We start from the raw sequence: 22514 nt of genomic DNA on the forward strand, positions 1-22514 counted from the left end.
CTTTCAACATTTAGGCTGGGATCAAATTATATATATGTTAATTATATATTATGTGTGTGTGTGTGTGTGTGTGCGTGTGTGTGAGCGAGCACATGCTTTGGGGACTTCAATATGAAAATGACAGTGGTTGGCATTTTTGTCGATTTGATTGCATTTCTAAACTGAAGTTGTTGTAGGGCAAGGCCTTTTTGTGCTGTAGCCATAGAGTGTTGTAGCACAGTGGATGTACAAGCAGGTCAGGTGCATGTTTTCAGAGAACTGGGAGGGTATGGGAGAATTTTAATCCTGCAGTGGGATTCACCCAGCTGATGGTTGATCAGGGCTGGGGGGGGTGAGGATTTGGTGCTGTTAGGGGTTAAGTAAATGTATTTATCTTACTCAGGGACACACTTTGCCGGGTGGTGGTGGTTCTTCTTAAAGTGTGGTCGGAATGGTCCGGCTGGGGCTGTGGCCCCAAGGCCCAGGGGTCTTTGACAGAGTTCCAGGAATCAACAAACAGCAAAATCAGTTAATATAGAATAGCTTCAAATTCAGTTTAACCACATTTTTATAGCCTACACAGGGTCCCCACTTTGGGAACCACTGTCTCAGAAAATTGATGGCCCAAAAGAAGGGGAAAAGAACAATCGTACGATTCGTACCGTCATTTCAATTATACACTACTAGTCCTATAAAAACACTATAAAACCTCTCCAACAAGACAGCGGTTTAGTTGTTGGTGTTGCACAGAGTGAAAGGAGGTTGGTGTCTGTGTGCATCATTCACTTCCAGGTCTGCTCGCTCGTCGTCCAGTCACATTTCAACACGAACAGCTTTCGACCTGATAAAGGCGCATGCGCTCTACCGCCGGCCCCTTCTTGCGCGCAATGCCACGTTAGTAGCAGAGTAGACACAACAACACAACGCCGCGTCTATTGCCACTTTAAAACCGACACAACGCCGATTCTTTACGAGGTTTCAGCTCGAACGGAGGACGCCCGTGTCTACACATCCACTGTCTGTCTAGTCAGAGAAGCTTATCGTCTGTAAACTATGTTGAAGTTTGTGCTACTCTGCACGCTGGCTGTGGCCAGCAGGGCTGACGTCGGCGAGGAAGATGATGTCCTGGTGCTGAAGAAAAGTAACTTCGACGAGGCGCTGTTGGCTCACCCCGACATTCTGGTGGAATTCTGTAAGTCACAAAAACACTCGTAACGCGTTAAAACTGTATAGTTTAGCGTTGCATTTGGGTGTCTGCTTTGGGCGATTCTTCTGGGATGGCTAGTAGTGAGCGTTAGCCGAGTTCACCTAGCTGCAAACTTTGACATGCCGATTCATGACAAGTTACTGTTACAACCGCTGTGCTGCTAATGGTTGTAATGTTACATTGTTTCCACATTGTGTGTTTGCAGCAGCAACATTGTAGTCACATACTGCAGCTGCTGCATCAGCATCATGCATGGCTCAAACATATGGAACAGGGTGATGGCTCTCAAGTTAGATCAGCTAGGCTAATGTTGGCTACCTTGAATGTCTCACTCCATGTTAAGCTGTTAACCTAGTAGTGTATTGAGCATCATGCTGAAATTCTGAATTATAGCTAATCGTCAACGTAACTACAGTTATCTCAACCATTTCAACTGAATTTTTGGAGGTAAAAATACGTATTTTTCGAACATCCATGTACTATCCAAGCACAAGCTTTCTGTTCACTTTGTGCTGGAATGCTTTTGTGTCCTATGAAACACTGTCGTGTTGGGTTAATGTGCGTGAAATCGGGTAATTCATGGTTAATTCTAGTAGTGGTCATGTATTTGATAGGCGTGTCATCACTGTCATGATCTGCCAGTGGGTTTTAACTTTTAACATGACGTGTGAGTTTCAGGAGCTACTGAGACTTTCGATTACTGGATGTGGCAATTGTGGTTTCCTGGTTTTTATTTGTTGTCACTGCTCGGTGCACCTTCTAAATATGCTTTTGTTTGTACTGGGGTGTAGTGTAGGCTATGTGTGTTTTTTTTTGTGTGTAGTTCTTATCTTTAAGTTATGGCTGGTGTTTTTCCCTCTAGAGGGCACTTTATTTGATGGGACCGTTTCAGTACCCTGCGGGCCCATCCCGCGGCACTGGTGTCAAACTATTGACCTATTCATTAGCTGAATGACAAGACGTGGGCCAGTCAGAGTGACCCACGATTAGAATCCTCCAATGTGGTGGAATGTGGGCGGGTGAAAACCTTTGTTTGACCAATGACCACGTCTTTTATCACCTGGGCGGGACCTTTTGGGGTTGGATGAGGTTCTCTAAGTTGACGTGTACTATGCAAGTTCACCTGTCTTTCTTTGTTGATTCGAATGGGAAGTTTTGTAATGTGGAAATGATTTACATATTGCCAGAAGACTCTGATTGTGTGGATAGTTTAGTATGCTGCTTACATCATAGGCTACGGGAAATTACTATTAGACTTTGACCATCCAACAGTGCACCATGGCTTCTTAATCATTTTATTTCAGCTACTGCATGCAATCATTAACTGACCCACACAAGAATGGCAGCATATTGTCTATTGTTTTTTGTTTATTTAGAATAAACAAAATAAATAATATTGTTTAGAATTTGGCAGTCAAATTATTATTATTATTAAATGTTTCCTATAAATCCCACCTTATGTTTGCATTTATTTTAATCTTTGTTAGAAGAGGGCATTGTCCTATTACTGCTCTTCATAATGAATGTATTATACTTGTTCCTTGGTTAGTTTTATCAAGTTCAAATCAACAAATTCATGAATTTGGGCTCCTGGCAGTCATTCAAAGCTCACTGTACTACAGTATGTTAATTCCAGTCTTCTGTTCTCTACTCAGATGCCCCATGGTGTGGTCACTGCAAAGCTCTGGTCCCGGAGTATGCCAAGGCAGCTGGCATGCTGAAGGCAGAGGGTTCAGGGATCCGCCTGGGTAAGGTGGACGCCACAGAAGAGACAGAGCTGGCCCAGGAGTATGGAGTCCGGGGATACCCAACCATCAAGTTCTTCAAGGGAGGAGAAAAGGAGTCGCCCAAAGAGTACTCTGGTGAGCTTTGGCGTTGTCTTGGCATATATCTGCCTCCTTTGGACAACCTAGATAAGAATGACGTTCAATGTTCATTGGAGTATAATTATTTGTCTTATGTACTTTCACTCCATTTTGGTCAGTTGGACACTTGCCAAGAATTGTCTTTGACAATAGAGAATATAATCTTTCCCTGTATAGTATGATACAGTTGATAGTTTACTTTGAAATGTCTAAGTGTAAGTCTCTGTACAGTTCATTCTATCTTGGTTTCCCCTATTATAATAACTCGCAGTAACTTGAGCCATCTCTTAATCTCCACAAAACAATATTTGGCCTCCGGAACCACCTCCAAGAATGGGAGTGTTGTGTTTTTAGCAGTTAATGTCAACTTGGATAATCGCTTTCTTTTCTCACATCTTTCAAATGTGTAGATATGAACTATTATACTTTTCTGTAGACTGGTGTAGCCAGTCTTAATGGCTTCCTTTATCCTGGTAATGTGACTCCCATAACAGCATAATGAATAATTGGACCAATGAGCTCAGGACTTTGGCCTCACATGACTGTGATGAAATGGAGGGGGTTCACACGTTCCTCCCATGCGGGCTCCCTCAGCCCAGCTGTGCGATGTGCCGTTTCTCACGTTCCCTGTTCCCTCTTCGTCTGGCTGCTGTTTATGACTAGAAAAGGAGGCGGAGGCAGAATTTTGGGAAGTCACATAGTGGAGACTGCCCTGAGTCTGACTCCCTGCCAGTACACTAGTGCTCTGCTACTCGGGCTAAAAGAAGTGCGCTCAGCCTCAACAAACCACAGGCAGAAGCCCTTAGGCAGCTGTCGCTGGTGTTATCTTTAGGGGCCGCACTACCACAGTAGCCTTCCTAGTAGCAATGCTGCTACCCTGCTGTTGCAGCAATGGAAATTCATGTCCATTATTGCATGTCTAATTATCTATTTTTTAAATGTTATGTAAGTCTATCTTATTATAGAAACCAATTAAAAGTAAAAAAAATAAATCTGTAGTTCAGCATGAAAGGTTATGTAAAAGGTAATCTGGACATAACATTATTTTTTTTAAACATTGATTTAGAATAAGATGTGATTTGTATTTGTAATTTGACCATGATTGTTGTTGTTTTTCTCATTAAATTTGTATTGATTTTTAGATCAAGCAAAACATAATATAATCATTTCAAAGCATACGACCATGATTGTTAATGTTTTTACCTAAAAGCTTAAATTTCTGTTTTAGCTTTGGTTTAAATGGCGTATCGCGGATGTGCCTCTAAATTTCTATATTCAAGCTGACAGTAAAGCCTGGATGGCTCACACTTCACCAGTAGAGGTTCAACTAACCACAGTAAAAGCAGTGTACACATTTACTTAAACATTGTTTTCACTGAGACACTGTTTTCACTGTGGTTAGTTGAACCTCTACTGGTGAAGTGTGAGCCATCCAGGCTCACACTAAATAACATACAGAACATGGTAAAGTAAATGGCACCAAAACAATTATGAATAAAGACCAAACATTATTAAAATCATGGTCTCTGCAAAATTACACAAGATTAGGGCTGTGACGATTACAAATTTAAGCTGACGATTAATTGTCGCACTGATAATTCCGATTAATTTAATTGTGTTTTTTTGCATTTTAAGCTTTTAAGTTGCACAGGGCAGATATGACAAATAACTTAAATATTCAAAGACATCACTGACACATTTAATATCTTTTAATATTCTTCAAAATATCGGAAATGCAACCCGTCACAAAGTGACGTGTTGTAAGCTTGTAGATCTGCTATTTTTGAAAAATGTATGGACATTTTTCAACATGGAAATGACTGACGATTAAATAAAAATAATTGTGATTATCTCAAATAATTGACTATTATGTAATAATTGTGACTGGCCTAATGATGTGCGTTGTGACGGCAGTTATGACTGCCTAGTATGTTCAGAACAATTTGATTTCAAATAAAGCCAGTTAAGCCTTGATCTGCATTGGCTTTGAATAATAAGTGACCTGTAACTGCAACTTCTGTAAATATGGCTTTTATTTTCTTGCAGCTGGCAGGCAGGCTGATGACATCGTCAACTGGCTTAAGAAGCGCACAGGCCCAGCTGTTGCCACCCTGTCAGAGGTCACGCAGGCGGAGTCTCTGATCGCTGACAACGAGGTGGCAGTCATTGGTTTCTTCAAGGTGAGTTATAGAGTAGACATCCCTGAGTTTGGCCTGTCATTTTTTTTGGTCCAGATTTTTCAAATCCTATCAGTTTTCTGGAGAAAATAAATCTATATCAGTGGTGCTCAAACGTTTATATGTGAAAGACCCCAACATTTATTTGGCCGCTGATCCCCATCTGATGGGGAGTTAGTACTTTTTCCACCACTGAGTGTGAGTTGTATATACTTGTCTCTGCTGTAGGATGCTGAATCTGAGGATGCGAAGGCCTTCATGAAAGCAGCAGAATCTGTCGATGATATTCCATTTGCGATGACCTCTGACGATGCACTGTACACAAAGTTCGAGGTGTCCAAGGACAGTGTTGTCCTCTTCAAGAAGGTAACCATGAATGAACTGAATGCTCAGTTAGTTTCATCTCTTTATTGCCTCAAGGGGGTGGGGGGGATTATTTTTGCCTTGTATCCGACCTACAGTGACACAAGAAATTAAGCAGAAATGCACAGATGGAAGCCCAAGTATTTGTAAAGCAAATTACTTGCCAAAAACGTGACTATCCTGCATGTTTTTGGTGGTCTTATTGGCAAGAGTCAAGCATGCAAGACCCCACATGCGTATGAGCATGTAACAGAGAGTTTTGATGACAGCTTGATGACTTGAGAGGCCACATATTAGCCAGGTAAGGTGATCCTTAACCCTGCAGCAGTACTCCCCTGACATTTGGACTTCTAGGCTATGTGGTCTTTCACTGCTGTAGACATAGGCTCACATTAAAGTTTAGCTCATGAAGTAATTGCCCATATAGCTAACATAAATGTTAGATTAATAGAGAATGTACTCAAACTAGAATTTGTTATTTAATGTCTTCCCTGTTAGTCCTCATTTAAGGATATTCAACACTAGAAAGATTTGCGATGCTGCTGGCGTAGTGATACTGGACACAAAGAGTTCCATGTGACAGAGGTGTCAAAGTTGAATGAAAGTTGCACTATATGGTAGAAATGCATATATATGTATCTAAATGACGGCGTGGTTGCGCAAAGACCCGCCCCGGCAGCACTGTTTAATGCAATTTATTTGTGTGTTAAAAGTATTTTTTGTTGAATTATTCATGAAAAAGTTGTACAGTATGTATATCCATAACGTAAACAAGCAGCACGCAAGCAAACAATTCACTAGTTCTTTGTTTCAATCATTTTATTATTTTTCACAATTGTATTACCTGATCATCTTCTTCTTAAATGCACTAGTTTGAAACTAATAAACTATACAGTCATATGCATACAGCTGTTGCACGAATTATCAAAACATTAGAAAGTAGGCTAGCCGGATTGTGAAAATATAATAATAAATAATAACAATAATAAAATGATTGAAAGAAAGAACTAGTGTATTGTCTGCGCGTGCTGCTTGCCTATTTTATGGACATACGTACTGTTAACTTTTACAACTTTGACATGAGTAATTCAACAAAATACTTATAACTCGCACAAATAAATTGCATTAAACAGTGCTGTCGGGCGGGTCTTTGCGCAACCGCACCGTCATTTAGATATATGCGGTAGAAATGAGTCAACAATCCTTTTTGGCTTTTGTGCCTTTTATTGATAGTTACAGTGAAGACGGACAGGAAAGAGGGGAGAGACATGCAGCAAAGGTCGTCATGAACGGGACTCGAACATGCGATGCGCTGTCAGTCCAGAGCCTGGCATGCGCCTGGACCACTAGGCCAGCGGGCTCCCCAGATTAATGTATTTTTAATGAGTGGCCCGCAGACCGCCACCAAATGACCGGAACTACTAAATATTCACCAAAACCAGACCAGTACTCCCACCACGGGACTCGCGCAATCAAATATCTTAACCACTAATTATACTAATGGCAAGTATTTCCTACAGCTTTAAGTCCAAACATCTCAACTAACCCTTTAACCCTGTGTAACGTTTTTGATAAAACGGGTTCAATTTGATATATTTTGACTGGCAAAAGGTTCACAACACCCATTACATGAATTTCACCCTCAAAAGCTCAAAATATTTTCTATTGAAAGTGGATAGGGCAGAAACGGAAATGCACCGGTTTCCTTTACATCCCAGAACTACCGCGCTGCGTGGTAGTAACAAAATGGAAATTTAGGCTCTTTGCTTTGAAGATTGAAAGCAACAGCAAAAAACGACCACAGCTCCTGGGAAATAATCCTCCACCCGCTAAAAGGCAAATATCCGAAGCCAGGGGCGCCCGCTGGTCCAGGTGCATGCCACACGTTAATGACGACCTTTGCTGCATGTCTCTCCCCTTCTCTCTCTCCCTCTTTCCTGTCTCTCTTCACTTGATACTATCAATAAAGGCAGAAAAGCCTAAAACAAATCTTTAAAAAATATATATATATCCGAAGCCAGTATAAGGCAACAAAAAGCACACTGATTTGTTTTGATTGTGGGCTTCCTGTAAAATGCAAATGGCATTCTGGAAAATAACGGTAGTGACTACTAGTGACCAGCAGATGGTATTGAAATCGATTTAGCGTGTTTTTCGGATTTTTTCAGAAAAATGCGTCCAGTGTGCAACAACCTTTTATTTAACTAAATCACTCCCACCAAACATTTATTCCCCCCTTCTTTTTTATTTTGTTAAGTTTCTCTCTCACTATAGATGCCTTTAGTCCACTGTGTTGTTTTGTTACTTTTGACATTGAATGATACGCGCACGTTGCACACCAATATTTTGTGCTTTTTAAAAGCTATTTAGGCCTATAGATGTCATTAATGTTTTCCCGCATTATTTTGCCTGTGGTTTATTTAATATTATATTTGTTTGACCCAAACTGCACCCAAACTCTAATGAGAATGATCTGTATATAGTTCTATACATGATCTCCTTAGCACCTGGACTGATACTGATACTCTTACCACAGCCATTGCCTGGCAACAGAGCCTTGTTTATAACCCTACACTGACACAAACAGCAATGATGTGTGTTACATGCCAATATTTCAAGTAAACAGTCCACAAGAAGTGTTCTTTCACTTGTTTATGACTTTAGTTACTGTTGGGGCTTAAGTTCCATAGCTGTGTTCAATGTCTGAAAGGGTGACACTTAACGGCTTGGTCCCCATCCACCCCTTCTTCTGGTTTTGTGCCAGCTTGGGCTGCCTGGCACACCTCCATCGCCGCTATGCTTATTGCCCAATATCACTAATTTAGGATTCTGGGTCTTTCTTCAACTCTGTATTACCATGATTTGAAGTTGCTTGTTGAGTTGGGAGGGAGTTCAAAGGTAGAGCAAACTGCACCTGCTCAATTGCTATTTGTTGACAGATATCTGATTCCATCTCCAAATATGTTGTTTACCTCCACAGTTTGATGAGGGCCGTAACACCTTTGATGGAGAGCTTACCAAAGCCGACCTCCTGGCCTTCATCAAGTCTAACCAGCTTCCTCTGGTTATTGAGTTCACGGAACAGGTAAGTTATTAATAACAACGTACGCAACATTAATGGAACACATAAAACTGTCAATCACTACAAAATGATAAGAATGTGTTCCCGTTTCCCAATTTAATTGCTCTCCAAATCGTGTGTAACTAAATTTGTTTTTGTTTTTCCCCCTCCCTCTAGACTGCCCCTAAAATCTTCGGTGGAGAAATCAAATCCCACATCCTTATGTTTGTGCCAAAGGGTTCTTCTGACTTCCAGGGAAAAATGGACCAATTCAAGAAGGCAGCAGAAGGCTTCAAGGGCAAGGTGGGTGTACTGAAATTAATGTTGATTGGTTAGACATTGTCATGTGACAAATAAAGGTGTTGCATGCATTCATTATAGGGAGGATCAAAGGAGACATCCGTAAACTATATAAAGGCAGGGGCTGAACTTCAAATGTCAAAATAAAAGTTTGCACACTGTAGCTTCCTTCAGGGAATTACAAATAGAGGTTTTAAAGGCAACTTTTTCTTCGGTGCCATTATAGACGACCAAGAATAGAATAAGAAAAGTTATGGTTCACCAGTTTAGATGAAGGCTTAATTAATTTGACCGGGAGGGGTAAAATCTTTTGGAGTGGATCTAGTCTAAAAATGAATTGTGTGAATCAAGGGCCCACCATTAGCCTACCATTGGTAGGGAAGAAGTTTCCTGTGTTGCATTTTACAAATGTCAGTTATCCAAATTTCTAATGGTACTACTCCAGACTGGATTACCAGCCAAGGTGCCTGGACCGCTGAGCCACGACCCAGGCCTACTCTGTGACTCTTAACCTTGTAAAATGTGTCTGTTCCAGATCCTGTTCATCTTCATTGACAGTGACGTTGATGACAACCAGCGCATCCTGGAGTTCTTCGGCCTGAAGAAAGAGGAATGCCCCGCCATCCGTCTTATCACCCTGGAAGATGAGATGACAAAGTACAGGCCAGAGAATGAGGAAATTACTGCTGAGAGCATTATTGCATTCTGCACACTATTCACAGAGGGCAAACTAAAGGTAAAAACAAGAGCAGGCTAACACATTTGTAAGATGGTGTTCATTCTATTACTGAATAGTAAGTCTTTTGGGAGTGTCTCTCAGTGGCTTTGCATGACTGATCTATTGACATTCTCCAAATTGGAAAAGGCTGCTGTTGTGTCACAACATAGAATGAGTTTAATTGATTTTTAAAAAGAAAAAAAAATAGTTTGATTGGTGGAACCAGTCCTTTTGTTGACAATTTTCTTCTTTTACAGCCTCACCTCATGAGTCAGGATATTCCTGAAGACTGGAACAAAACCCCTGTCCATACCCTGGTGGGCAAGAACTTTGAAGAAGTTGTCTTCGATTCCAAGAAGAACGTCTTTGTAGAATTCTGTAAGAGCCTTTTCCTGTCTCTTGTATACCACTATTTTACTCTTGACCATAAGTACTAGTAGTAGATTGAATAGCAAATTGAAAACCTTAACATTTATTTGCTATTTCAGCTGGTTGTATTAAAAGGTTCACCTTTTATTTTCTAACACTGTTCTACTCTATATACCTCACTATACCTCATAAGTCGGAGACTGCATTGTGGCCGCTATGTTGAGACTCTCGTGTCTGAAACTTGAATCTCCAACCATCCGATTGGTTTGCCCCTACTAAGCCCCAAATACCTAAGAGGTAATGCACTGTTCAAGTTCATGCCCTGTCAACTTCCCTCCAGAAATGAACGTGTTATCTAATACTTGGATGTAGACAATGTCAAGTTAAATATCGTTCCAAATGGTAGCTGGAGGATTTCTTACCAACTGAAGGAAATTACCATTGCTAGACATTGATATTGCCTATGATTAGTCGCTCACTGGGGAGTAGGTGCCCACACAGTCTGACTGGTAAAAGGGTATATTGGGAGTGGGGGACATGCCATGGGATTGGGCACACCTGTTTTAATCCTTAGCGCCTTAGCTATAGCTTTCTAGCTCAATTTAAAAGCCTGGAATATTGTTTAATAATTAATTATATCTAGTGTAAAATTAAATATAACTTGGAAGGCAAATGTTATTGGGCCTTTATTTGATAGTGACAATGGAGAGAGATGGGAAATGGCAGGAGAGCGGTGGGAAGGGCAATAGGGCTGCGGCAAGGATTAAGCCTAATTACTTTACGGGTGAGGTGATCCACCGGGGCTCTGCTTGAGATGCACAAGGACTGACAGAATTGTGATATGGTTTAAAAAGAAATCCCACCTGTGTGAAGTGAGGGGTGCTCTCGCGTACAGTAGGAGCGGCGGTGGCCGGATGGTAACCACAAGGTTGCCAGTTCGAACCCGGGCCCCCACAGAGTTGGTGTCGAAGTGTCCTTGAGAAAGACACTGAACCCCTAATAGCTCCTGATGTGCTGGTTGGTGCCTTGCATGGCATATCTTTTATTCTGCAGCTGTATCTGAAGAATGTACTTAACTACTCTTTCATTGTTTTTCTGCATTACAGATGCACCCTGGTGTGGACACTGCAAGCAGCTGGCCCCCATCTGGGACAAGCTGGGAGAAAAGTATATAGACAGTGACAATATCGTAGTGGCCAAGATGGACTCAACAGCCAATGAAATTGAGTCGGTCAAAGTCCACAGCTTCCCCACACTTAAATTCTTCCCTGCAGGAGATGACCGCAAGGTTAGTGGCTGCTTCACTACTCAGCATGGTTACACTTCCATCATAGTTGCTGTGTTTCTTACATTGTGTGTGTGTGGTGGTGGTGCCCATTTCACTGTTCCTTGTGAGTGCTGAACCTCTAACCCTGGTGGTGAGATTTAATACTTGACTTTGGTCTATTCTGTCAGTATCGACGCCGCTCTGCCTTCATGGTTTGCTCCTGCATCCCGTCATCTCTCTCTTTCTCTACCACCCTTAATATTATCTGTCCTAATACCAGTAAGACGCCCTGAGGGCGAAATGCTGAAACAACAGAGCTTCTTGATACGGCACAGTTTAGAAACGGGAGTTAAACTATTAATCTGGTGTCGGTGAGGTCAGATGTAGAGTTGCTGGCCGGCTCCATATATGAAGAATTGAAGATCACAACACTGACCTCATCAAACCCTAGATAGCCATACATGGTTTGACATACTAGAACTGCATGATAGTATGTAATGCCCATATATGGAGTGTGTCACGATGCGTGATCTCACGAGGCGTGTCTTACGATGTTCCCATATATGGGCTTTACATATTTATGACATCAGGGATCTTCATATATGGGCATATCAGGGATTGTAGGTGTGACGTCACAAGGCGTAATGGACTGGCAACCATATATGGAGTGTGACCGAACGACTGACGGGAGACCTTTGGTCGCAATAATATTTCCCTAGATTCAAGCTTATGCTACATACTCGCATGAGCAGTGCAAATGTTTATCAAGCAGACTGATTGTGCAAGAAGTAATGTCCAACGTATAGTACAAAATATAATAAAAGTATGAAATTAAAGATATAAATTATGACATGACCTGTACAAATAAACTATTTATTCATTTTCATCTAATATATTTTGATCAATAGAAATGTCCCCTGGTATCATTAAGGTTTTAACTCTTGCTAGTCACATGCTGAAACGTGAGCCTGCTGGCCTTGTTGGTTGGTTCACCATTGTTTGGGCCTGTTTGATTACTTACTTTACTCACTTAAGACCCTCTGCTCAAGAGTCCTCCCCAACAGGCCCAATGGCACCACCTTCATTAAGGTCCTTTCAAACGGGCAGTGATTTAATGATCTGCATTTGTTTTTTCTGTACACGCGGAGCAGTCGAGGGGCAACAATGCAAGCGTATTATAGAGCGTCGCAGTCCCTCCCCCTTGACAGACCCGGAAAATAATTAAAAGTATTTATTTAAAGACGCTTACGCCGCGGACAAAGCCAAATCATGACAATAAACATAATGTTTTGGGCTGAACAAATAATTAGAAAGAAGAGAAAAACGGCAGGTTACAACACTTTTTGTTTTTCTTCTTTGTAATTATTTGTTTGGTCCAAAATATTGTGTTGTCATGATTTGTCACGACTCGAGTTGGCTTCGTACGACGCTTAAAAGGTCTTTAAATAAATACTTTTTGAAATGTCTATGGGGAAAATGCATTGGGAATTATTTCCTGGGCCTGGCGTCGTCATGAAAGGGGGCGGGACTGCAACGCTCTATTTAAGTGTGCGCGGTCCCGTGAAATTGTCGTGCACGTATTGTGCACAGGCCCGCGACTCACCAGACCTAGATTCTGTTTAGCTTCTTTTTTTTTTAAACGCTTGTGTTGTCGCGCCCTTCTTGAGCAGAACTGGAGCAGACCTGTCGTTGATCCAGGTGACAACGTCGGTGTTCATCGCTGCCCTTTTGAAAGGACCTTTTATCCTGACATTCTGATGCCACCTTCATTTTGACAATCTGTATACAGTATACACACCCGGCCCAGTTGCACAGTTCAGCAGGTTTAATTGGGCACCTGCAACAGACTGAAAGCTTAAGGTTTAGCTCAAGGTCCTACTTGACTGAAGCATGGAATGGAACAGAACTGTAAATGGCCAAGCAGCTGCACTGGTGGACAGCAGTCCACCAGGCATGTTATGATCACTTTGAGATTTAAAGAACCGAGTACAGGCAGAGCTCTGTCTGTCATCGGCACAATTTCAAGGTCATCTGCTTTTTAACATTTGCAGTTGTCTATTCAATCTGCCAAATTGGTATATTGACTCGATTGACTATGACTTTGCATTGGTTTCTGCATAAATTACATCTTTGCACATTTAATAGTAATGCCATTTTGATCAACAGGTCATCGACTACAATGGAGAGAGAACGCTGGAGGGCTTCACCAAATTCCTGGAGAGTGGTGGCACAGAGGGTGGTGCACCAGCTGGAGAGGAGGAAGAAGATCTGGATGTAAGTTAACCTCTTAACCTTTTAATTTGAAGTGGTCCCATTGAAAAATACAATTGAAGCCTTCACTTCTAGCCCCCAAATATTCTAGTGCCCCTTCCTTCAAAACTTGCTCGGGCAAAACAAAATGTCTATCGCCACAACCACAAGTTTAATTGCAGAACAGCTGACTGTCATCTGCTAATGCCTGCTGGTGCTGTTTACATGGCTCTCCCTGGGGACCCAAGCCCCTCTATGGTTGAATCATTGACACGTGCAGTGTTGCTGCTGCAGCATCCACATATCATTCACTGTCTAAATCGGTCTACCCCCCCCCCCCCCCCCTTCTATGTCCTCACTTTAGTTGCTTCTCTATACCTCTTGGGATAGACATGAGGGAATACTAGACTTACAAATGAGGTCATACCTATACAAAACGTATACTTTAGGTTGCCGTATGGGTTACATTCTGTGACCAGTGACTGAATTGATTTGCACAGATGGCCCACTAAGCAGTCTACCATGACACATGGCCTAACATGTGTTAGACCGTGTTGAATAAGTGTTTATATATGGCGTGTTGAGCCTGATTCATACTTAGTCGTGCACGTGCTGAGAATAGCTGACCTACAAGCTCACAACTTGCCGTGTGAGCTTGCACATCATAAAATCCATTTTTTGGAAGCGGCTGTTGCTAGGCAGCTCCTTGCTCAGCCCCCTTCGACCCGTTTCGCATGCGCGCACACCCATTCACTTCCTTGTTTACGGGTCGACAAACCCACCTATTTTCTCTGAATCTATGCTATCCGTCCCTTTGTGCCCAACAGGATGTGGACGATGCTGAAGACCAGGAGGAGGATTCTGATGGCGAGGAACATGACGAGTTATAAGAAAAGGCAAAGGAGAGGTGTGCCCCACCCCCAGCCCCTCTTACCCGAATCAAACACCAATACCACCTTCACTTCCCTGTGGACCTTCCATTTTCTGTGAACATACTACACATTTAAGTCAGTCAAGTCAGACGGCATGGGTGGCAAACCTTTTTGGCCGACCACCTCAACATTCTACCTTCTAGCTAAGATGGACTTGTCTTTTCCTTCCAGGGGAAACTCAGTGGAAGGGTGCTCAATCGCTATATGGAAGACCTCAATGCCTTCTCTACCAAGATCCACATCAGCAGTTTGCCTTGTATATTTGGAACCAAATGTAAAAATGGCATTGAAATACCCTGTTTTCTTTTTGTTTTCATGTATTGTGCTGTAAAAAAAATCCCCTGCCCCTTAAAAAAATCCCTGCCATTGTTCAGTATGGGTTGGAGGGGCTGCCAGTGTTCTTATCCCTTTGGTAGACATACTGAGGACAAGGGTTTTGTGTGGTGGTTTTGTAAAGACTAATCTCTCAGGGGACTTGGGGCCATCCATTGCTTTTTTTTGTTTGTTTGGTAGAGTTCACGAAAAAACATCAAACTGAGCATGTCCTGTGTAGCACAAATGGCCCCTTGAATGCAATATTGTGCATTGGTAGCCGAGACCAATTTTCTTGGGGCTAACTGTGTTTCAACTTGTTTTTTTCATTATGCCTTCATTCCCATACTAAACATTTTCAGTTGAGGTTTCTCATTTCAGTACGGCTACTGATTTATTTTTTTAAAGGAAAAAAAGTAAACGTTTGGTTAACTTTATTTAATTATCTTATTTTCACTATAAAGGTTGTTTTTGTTTTAGATCTGTCATTGTTATATTTGTACCAGTATGCCCAGCTAAATCCATTTGGTGTTGCTGGGGCTGAGTTGGCCCGTGGACACACTCTCGGACTTGGGATCTTGTGGAGACTAGAACAGTTCTGTTTGGTTGCACTGCATTCACGCCAGTAAGAGATTGTTCATGGTTACTGAAGTAGGCAGGCAGTTCCTTGGAGGAACTGTGTTTTGGGGCTGATTTGTAAGAGTGTCCATTATGTCTGAGGAGGGGGAGGGAACAGTGGAACAGCCTCACACCCTCACCTTTACTGTACCGACCTCATCCTCCTGGCTCTACTCAATGCTCCTGTCCTCAGAATGAGTGTTTATTGTTTGTGTTAACATAGCTGTGATTGTAAAATGTGTGAGCGTGTGTGTGCGTGATCATTAGACTGGCAGTTGATTACATGTCATTGTACCTTTGTTTTTGTGGGACAAGGTTATGAATGTACTGTATGACTGTTGTGTTTGGATTGGGGAGAAGAGGGTTGAGCAGAGCTGGGTAATGGGCTATAACAGCTGTACATGGGTGAGGGGAATCTTGACAAAGCATTCCATCATATTCAATTTGCTGTGGAAAAGTGAACAATGGTGGCCAAATAAACAAAACTGTTGGAAAAACCTTGAGTTGCATGGACTTTCTTTTTTTAAATAAACGATAGTATGATTACTATATGGTATATGTACCTACCAATCAATGTTATATCAAATTGTAGGACAGGACTGTCAGAGGAGTAGGCCTGTACAGTATAATTGTGAAGAAAACTTCTATAGGTTGTTCACATCAAACTTGTTCATCCTATATTAAGATTGCCTAGAGAGTGGGTGGACTGCCCATCCACACCAAACTTGGCAAAAACACTGTTCAGGGGTCTGCCATGAAAATAGTCGCACCCTAAATGGCCGTAACTTAACGGGTCATTGCTCTGATCAACTTAATATATAGCTTGATTTTCAGTAGAAATCTAGTTCTTTCAAAATGCCATCTCACTTCTCCCTGTCGCATTAGTATCTCCTTTATTGGTGTTAAGTTAACTAGTCCCAACATCCCCCTTTAACCCCACCCCCATGACTTCTTGCTGTTGTAATGTATCTGGAGTGGTCAACATCTAGCTATGTGAGAAATGGAGGTTACTGTTTCCATGATTTAGATGATCTGAGTTATGTCTGGAACTTATGGCTAGCTAGTAGGAGGGCCCTATAACTAGAGGGACACTCATCTTCCATTTTGAGTTACTGGATCTGTGAGGTGACGTGTCCTAAAATAGCCCAGCTGAGAGTATATAGAGGTCTAGATAAAGTTCCTTGGCTTCAGAAGACTGCTGTTCATACTTCATACACATAACTGAATATACAGTGCTGATCTCAAATATGTGTTTGAATTAGAATAGAAACAAGCTGCTTTGAACCTAATACAGTGGAAAGAGGTTTAAAATGAACCTTGGACTTGAGGAAAATCACATTTACAAAAGAGGATCTACCAGTCAAGCAATGGGAATACTTTATCCTGAGAAGGATGCAGTCATCTGCAAGGACTCTGACTCACTAAAGAAATTCCACAATGTGCGTTTCCCGAATGACATTGTCTTCCAGGACTATGTACGAGAGGGTGAGCTGGAGAGGATTGGACGCTATATGCGATGTAGGAGAGTCAGCCTGGACACTATCTATCACTCTGGTAAGGCACCATAAATTAATATCAGGATCATTTTGTTTTGCTGTTAGCATATTTGATTATTTCCTAAATGTAATCGGTATTGGTAGGGAGTTCATCTGACTGAATAGCAGAAAATACGAGTAACATTCCTCAACGGCATTTTTGCACCGAGCTAATGGTATTGGCATTAATTGTTATTACCATCAGGCATGGGTGCCATCCATGAGGCTGTACTGTCTGGAAACCTGGAATGTGTGAAGCTACTGCTCAAGTTTGGAGCTGACATCCACCAGAGAGACGAGGAAGGATGGACCCCTCTCCACATGGCCTGCAGTGATGGTTTCCCAGACATTGCCCAGTAAGCATCTCTCATTATGTATATAAAAAAAGCTAGACAATTCATTACTCATTTGAGTTGGACTGACTGGGAGCAGGTAGAGACTATCATGAATCAAGGACTTATTTATAAATGGTCAGGGAAATAAGTTTGGATTTTGTGCATGTTTAAGATGTTTTGACTACCTCAAAACAGACAAGGCCTCACAGGGGCCGGACACCAGTTTGGAAAGCATTGCATCAAAGGATGCACACACATTGGCTAAACCATTCTGTGTCACGTGGGTAAGAGAAAGATTTAAGAAGGTGGCATATTTGCAGCATTCTTGTAACTCTTTGACCTCCCTGAAACTCGAAGTCCACTTGTCCAACATGACACATTCTGACACAAGCAAGCAGCAGGACATGATGCCTGTTTGTCTAACCTTGGCTACTGTTTGTTTGCCAGGTACCTTCTCTCTCTGGGTGCTGACCATGAACTTGAGAATGAACGGGGGGAAAAACCAGTTGATCTAATTGACCCGGAGAATAAGAAGTTGTTGGAGCTGTTTACCCAGGCTGACTGAGATCGACTGCCTTTCATGACCTAAAACACAACCTGATGCTGTGCAGCAACGGGCCAAAGCTTACCATACTCATATTGTGAGTTTCAGTTTGAGGTCAAGAACTTGCCAGCAGGAAGGACTGACAGCTGGCTGCTGATTGTATAATGAACTTTTACAAGTGGTATAGGTTTCTCCCTGTCAAGCTCCACACATTTCCTGTCGTTTTCTGGCCAAATTAGCAGTTTTTCTACTTTTTATACTGTGGTGTATGAATACTAGGCGAGGATGTTTCGACAATTTGTTTTACATTTTTCATCGGGAATAATTACGTTTGTTTTGTTGTTAAAACGGTATTCTTTCCGTTTTCAAGTAAATTGTATTTATATATTTATTTGTACATTGAAGTACTTTTATACGTATCTATAAAGTTGTTTAAGAAACAAATTGCTTGGTTTTGTCTCACATTTTGTAGAACACAAAACGACTAAACACGAGTCTGATTCAGTACAGATCTCCAAAATGACTAAAACAAGTTTGATTCAGTACTAAATGTAATTACATAGGTTATTTTGACAAAATGCTGTACTATGCTCTATGCCTATGGTAGATTTAAAGAGATAAGGCAGAAAATCAAATCACAGCCATTCTGCCAAACCATAATAATCAAAGTGGGTTGAAAACGATACCACAAAAGCTTGACATTCTCTTGAATCATTGTAGGGAATACAATGTGTTGGTAAATTACCAATGGTAATCCCATCAATGAAAGTTACCGTATGTAAATTTGAATAGCAGTAGAAATACAATTCGTATACCCCCATGAGAAGTTATTTGGAATCAAATACATTATGCACCAAATCACCAGTGCATAGGGAGGAGTTTCGCTCAGAACGGGTTATTCTGGTTGCCATTTTCCTGCCTACCAGTAGGCTATAGTAGCAGGCTGCTGCTTACTTATCAAATAATTAAATACATGCTGTATGGTTTATTTGATCTGGGTGTCAGCTGACAAAATAACATAACCTTCACTTCAGCAACATTCCCAAACACATGTATGCTCTGCTCTCTACCTGTCCTCAAACGAGCATGACTGTGTAATCAAAATAATAATGGTCAGATCGCATACAGACAGATTATTTTACAGCGGAGAGAACACATGTTTGGCTGATCACTCGTCACTCTCGTGGTGTTTTCCCCCTCTCCCTGGTTCCATAAGGATATGTCCACATGTCTTCTCGTCAAGTAAGATGTAAACATTGAGAACTGTCTTGACGTGAGGGGAGGAAAACAACATTTTCTAATGGCGAATAATAATAATATCCAGATCCAGAGCCATAGAGTAGAAGAGTTGTGACAAGTCAAAGATAGGAGAGATGGAAGATGGTGTACTGCTGTCAGTGACAGTGTACACACCAGTGTCACTGACAAGCAAACTTACGAACTACAGACTGGCAGCCAAGTAGCCTAGCATCCTACTAGCCTACATGTAGGCAGGAAGATGGCGCCCAAATAAGCCAAAATCCTACCGAACGCATCACTGCGCCCTCCCCCTATATAGGTAAACATTACTACTACATTACTACATGAAGGGGTAAATACAAATAAGTTTGAGAACTGGTAGAAAAATGCAAACAAAATGGATGAAAGTGGTCATCGAGGTGTATTGGGAAGTGTGAAAAGAAATATCGAGACACAAAACATCCTGGTCTTTGTCAGGCAGACAAAATGTGTTGCCTTTGGGATAGTGTCATTGTGTGTGATTCTCAGAGCTGTGATTATTATATACAATTTGTGAGTATGAGTGATAATTGGAACGGCAGTTAGCTACATGTTATTGTGCTTTGTTTGTTTGTGGGACATGATTATGAATGTACTGTTTGTGTTGTGTTGTGTTTGGATTAGGGATAAGAGGGTTGAGCAAAGGGGTAGGACAGCTGTACATGAGTAGGGGAGAGAGAGAGTAGGTAAATCCTATCAAGGGGTTGTATGAATTTGAATACCAGTAGAAAGTGATTGGTTTCCATAATGAGTAGATCCTCCGAAGCTCATTCAGCAATTAACAATGAAATGATGCATTCAATCACCTGTATATTGTTTAGACATAAAACTCTAGAAATAAACTACCTTTTTTATTTGTTTTATTTACATGACTGCTGTCAACTGAACGTATAATGCACGACAAATTGTTCACTGGTTGAAGCGGTACATAAGAAGAGCTACAGAATTGGTAGAAAAATGCAAACAAGAACATGCCTCTGATTGCTGACTGTGACCAAATGGTTCATCAAGGTGCATTTGGGATGCTAATGTCGGGTGTGAAACAGAAACCTGTCTCGGTCGGATCCATCCAGATGTGAACACAAAACAGCAGGGCACTTTCATACTGAGTCTTTGTCAGGCAGATCAATGTGTTGCTGCCTCAGGGGTAGTGTTATTCTTTGAACTTCCACTCTTGTCGACACATAGGGCACTGCTGCTGGACTTGTTGGGAGTTTAGCCATTTGAGGATACAGTGCATGTGGAAACAGTGGGAGCACTGGCCCCAGACAAGTGGACAGTCATCCCCTGGAACCTTACCTGTAACAAGAAGCATGTTATTAGATCCAGAAGTATGCAGCTGACAGTAAACAGTTGCATTATGTACTAATCTAATCCAACAACAGAAATATTATCTTGACTTAAATTGTACAACATATTCTCTGGTGAGACGTAGGAGGGGCCCGAACAGGAGTCAACCCACAGAGCCTAGTCCTTCCATGCGCCAGAATCTGGTTCTCCCAGTCCCGGCAGATTAGTTCTGGAGCAACGGATTGTGTGGCCTTGCTCATTCCCTGATGGACTGATCGAGGGTAGCTACTGGGACGTAAATCGAGATGGGGGTATGATGAGGGGTATGATGTTGGTAGACCCAAAACCCAGTTGACCTCAGGATACATCACTGAGGATACGTCCCAGATGCATCCATGCGATGTAGTTTTAGTTATCAAATGGACAGCCTAATACCAATTTGGGGATCCTTGACATGGAAATGTTTTAGAACCATTGAGATACAGTAAGAAATACCAGATAATCAACTATTCACTTCGCAATAAGGGCATTGATATTGATAATGAGCAAACAGACAGCAGCAAGATCTGTTTTGCTGTCAAACTCCAAAAGCTCTGTTAAAAACCTGGGAGTCTTTTTTTGACACAGCACAACATTTTAATAAACAAATCAGTAATGTCGTAAAAGGCAGTTTTTACCAGCTCAGAACCATAGCCAAACTAAAACCCATTCTAACCCATACAGACCTAATCACAGTCACTCATGCATTTATCACCTCCCGGTTAGGTTAGACTACTGCAACTCTCTATATTTGGGTCTGCCCCACTCCGCCATCTCCCGCCTACAAAGGGTGAAACCAAAGGTGATCAGGCTTTCTCTGTAGCTGGTCCCACACTGTGGAATAATCTTCCAATCCACATCAAGGTTAGCCCCACCCTGGAGATTTTTAAATCTAACCTGAAAACACACCTTTTTAGTCTGGCTTGTAATACAGTGTGAAGTTTAGTGTTTATTGTCGTTCATTGTTTTTTTTGTTTTGTTATTTTGTTTGCTTTGGCCTGTTTTTTCCCCGATTGTATTACATGTTTTATTATTGCACTGTGATAGACTACGGTCTACCTATTCTGGAAATCACTGGGTCAACTGCTGTTGTTTTTAAATGTGCTATATAAATAAAATTGACTTGACTTGACAGAAGGATGTCCAATGGAACAACCACCTTTAAGGACTACTAATCATTATGTGCATAGTGCATTCCTGTACTACTGGCTACCTGTATGAACAGTCAACGGTGCAACTACCTTAGAACACAGTTGAAATACCAAATACCAATACCAAATACTAGCCCCAGTATGTTCCCTCAGCAAGCGTAGAGCTGAGGGAACATGCTGGGGGCTGGGGCTAACCAAATACCAAGTGGATGCAAACATCTAAAAAATTGTGGCTATTTGTTTGAAAAATCTTTAAGTTTACACACGCTATCCAGACCTATTTCTTACAGCAATTTAACATGTGGTTTAGCAAGCCATTTTTCAATAGTTTTTATTTTGACACATTGCTTTGCAATGTAAACAGATTCACTTTGGGGTAGCTATAGCAAGGCTGATGTTGCATTAGCCCAAGGCTAATTATGATAATAATATTTTCATACAACTAGACTAAATTGATGACATGACTAGGAACGTTCATGCCAGAGGTTCATGCTTACTTACCACCGGGCCATGGATTTTGCGACTACATACATCTCATTTGAAACGACAAATATGAGTTACTGATTTACTTACAATCAGGGCAGCAGCCATTGAAGGGCATTCTGCAGATTCCACAATTCTCATCGTTGGCAACCCACAGCCAGGATGCAACACCATTCCACTGTTTGATTTTTACCTTCATTTCTTTCTACTTTAGAGCAGAACGGCTGCCTTCCACAACACACAAAGCTTCTTCTGTAAAAGACAAATGAGAACAAAGAACGTCTCCACCTACAGGTCGGAGGACAGAAAGACAACACGGGGGACAACCCCCCCCCCCCCCCCCCCCCCCCCCCCCCAACTGCGGCTGGTCTGTCCGCCATCTAGCGTACGTTACTGTGTTTATGTTTGGTTATTTCATTTCCCAATATTATGACTGTTTGT

The 22514-nt window shown here is 41.6% G+C and overlaps 3 protein-coding genes across 4 annotated transcripts; 2 read left to right on the plus strand and 1 right to left on the minus strand.

The window, feature by feature from the left end:
- Positions 1-743: 743 nt before the first annotated feature.
- p4hb (prolyl 4-hydroxylase, beta polypeptide) lies at positions 744-15914 on the plus strand. Of its 2 annotated transcripts, XM_079499070.1 has the most exons (12): positions 744-1171; positions 2842-3048; positions 5098-5231; positions 5457-5594; positions 8572-8676; positions 8830-8955; positions 9488-9688; positions 9928-10048; positions 11146-11327; positions 13473-13580; positions 14384-14463; positions 14660-15914. In XM_079499070.1, exons 1-11 carry the CDS (start codon positions 1033-1035, stop codon positions 14444-14446), a joined length of 1524 nt encoding a protein of 507 aa, XP_079355196.1. In that variant the 5' UTR covers positions 744-1032; the 3' UTR covers positions 14447-14463; positions 14660-15914. The 2 variants fall into 2 exon arrangements, with proteins under 2 accessions (XP_079355196.1, XP_079355195.1); XM_079499069.1 differs by having other exon boundaries at positions 746-1171; positions 14384-15914.
- A 745-nt stretch (positions 15915-16659) lies between these two features.
- Positions 16660-18265, plus strand: ppp1r27b (protein phosphatase 1, regulatory subunit 27b). The gene is made up of 3 exons (XM_079498728.1): positions 16660-16972; positions 17159-17309; positions 17736-18265. Exons 1-3 carry the CDS (start codon positions 16729-16731, stop codon positions 17851-17853), a joined length of 513 nt encoding a protein of 170 aa, XP_079354854.1. The 5' UTR covers positions 16660-16728; the 3' UTR covers positions 17854-18265.
- Positions 18266-19940: 1675 nt separating this feature from the next.
- On the minus strand, positions 19941-22351 carry anapc11 (APC11 anaphase promoting complex subunit 11 homolog (yeast)). The gene is made up of 2 exons (XM_079499326.1): positions 22164-22351; positions 19941-20409 (listed from the first exon to the last, which is right to left on the minus strand). The coding sequence occupies exons 1-2, from the start codon at positions 22270-22272 to the stop codon at positions 20264-20266; spliced, it is 255 nt and encodes an 84-aa protein (XP_079355452.1). The 5' UTR covers positions 22273-22351; the 3' UTR covers positions 19941-20263.
- Between the last annotated feature and the right edge of the window lie 163 nt (positions 22352-22514).

Source organism: Electrona antarctica (assembly GCF_951216825.1).
Source record: "Electrona antarctica genome assembly, chromosome: 4".
Classification (NCBI taxonomy): Eukaryota; Metazoa; Chordata; class Actinopteri; order Myctophiformes; family Myctophidae; genus Electrona; species Electrona antarctica.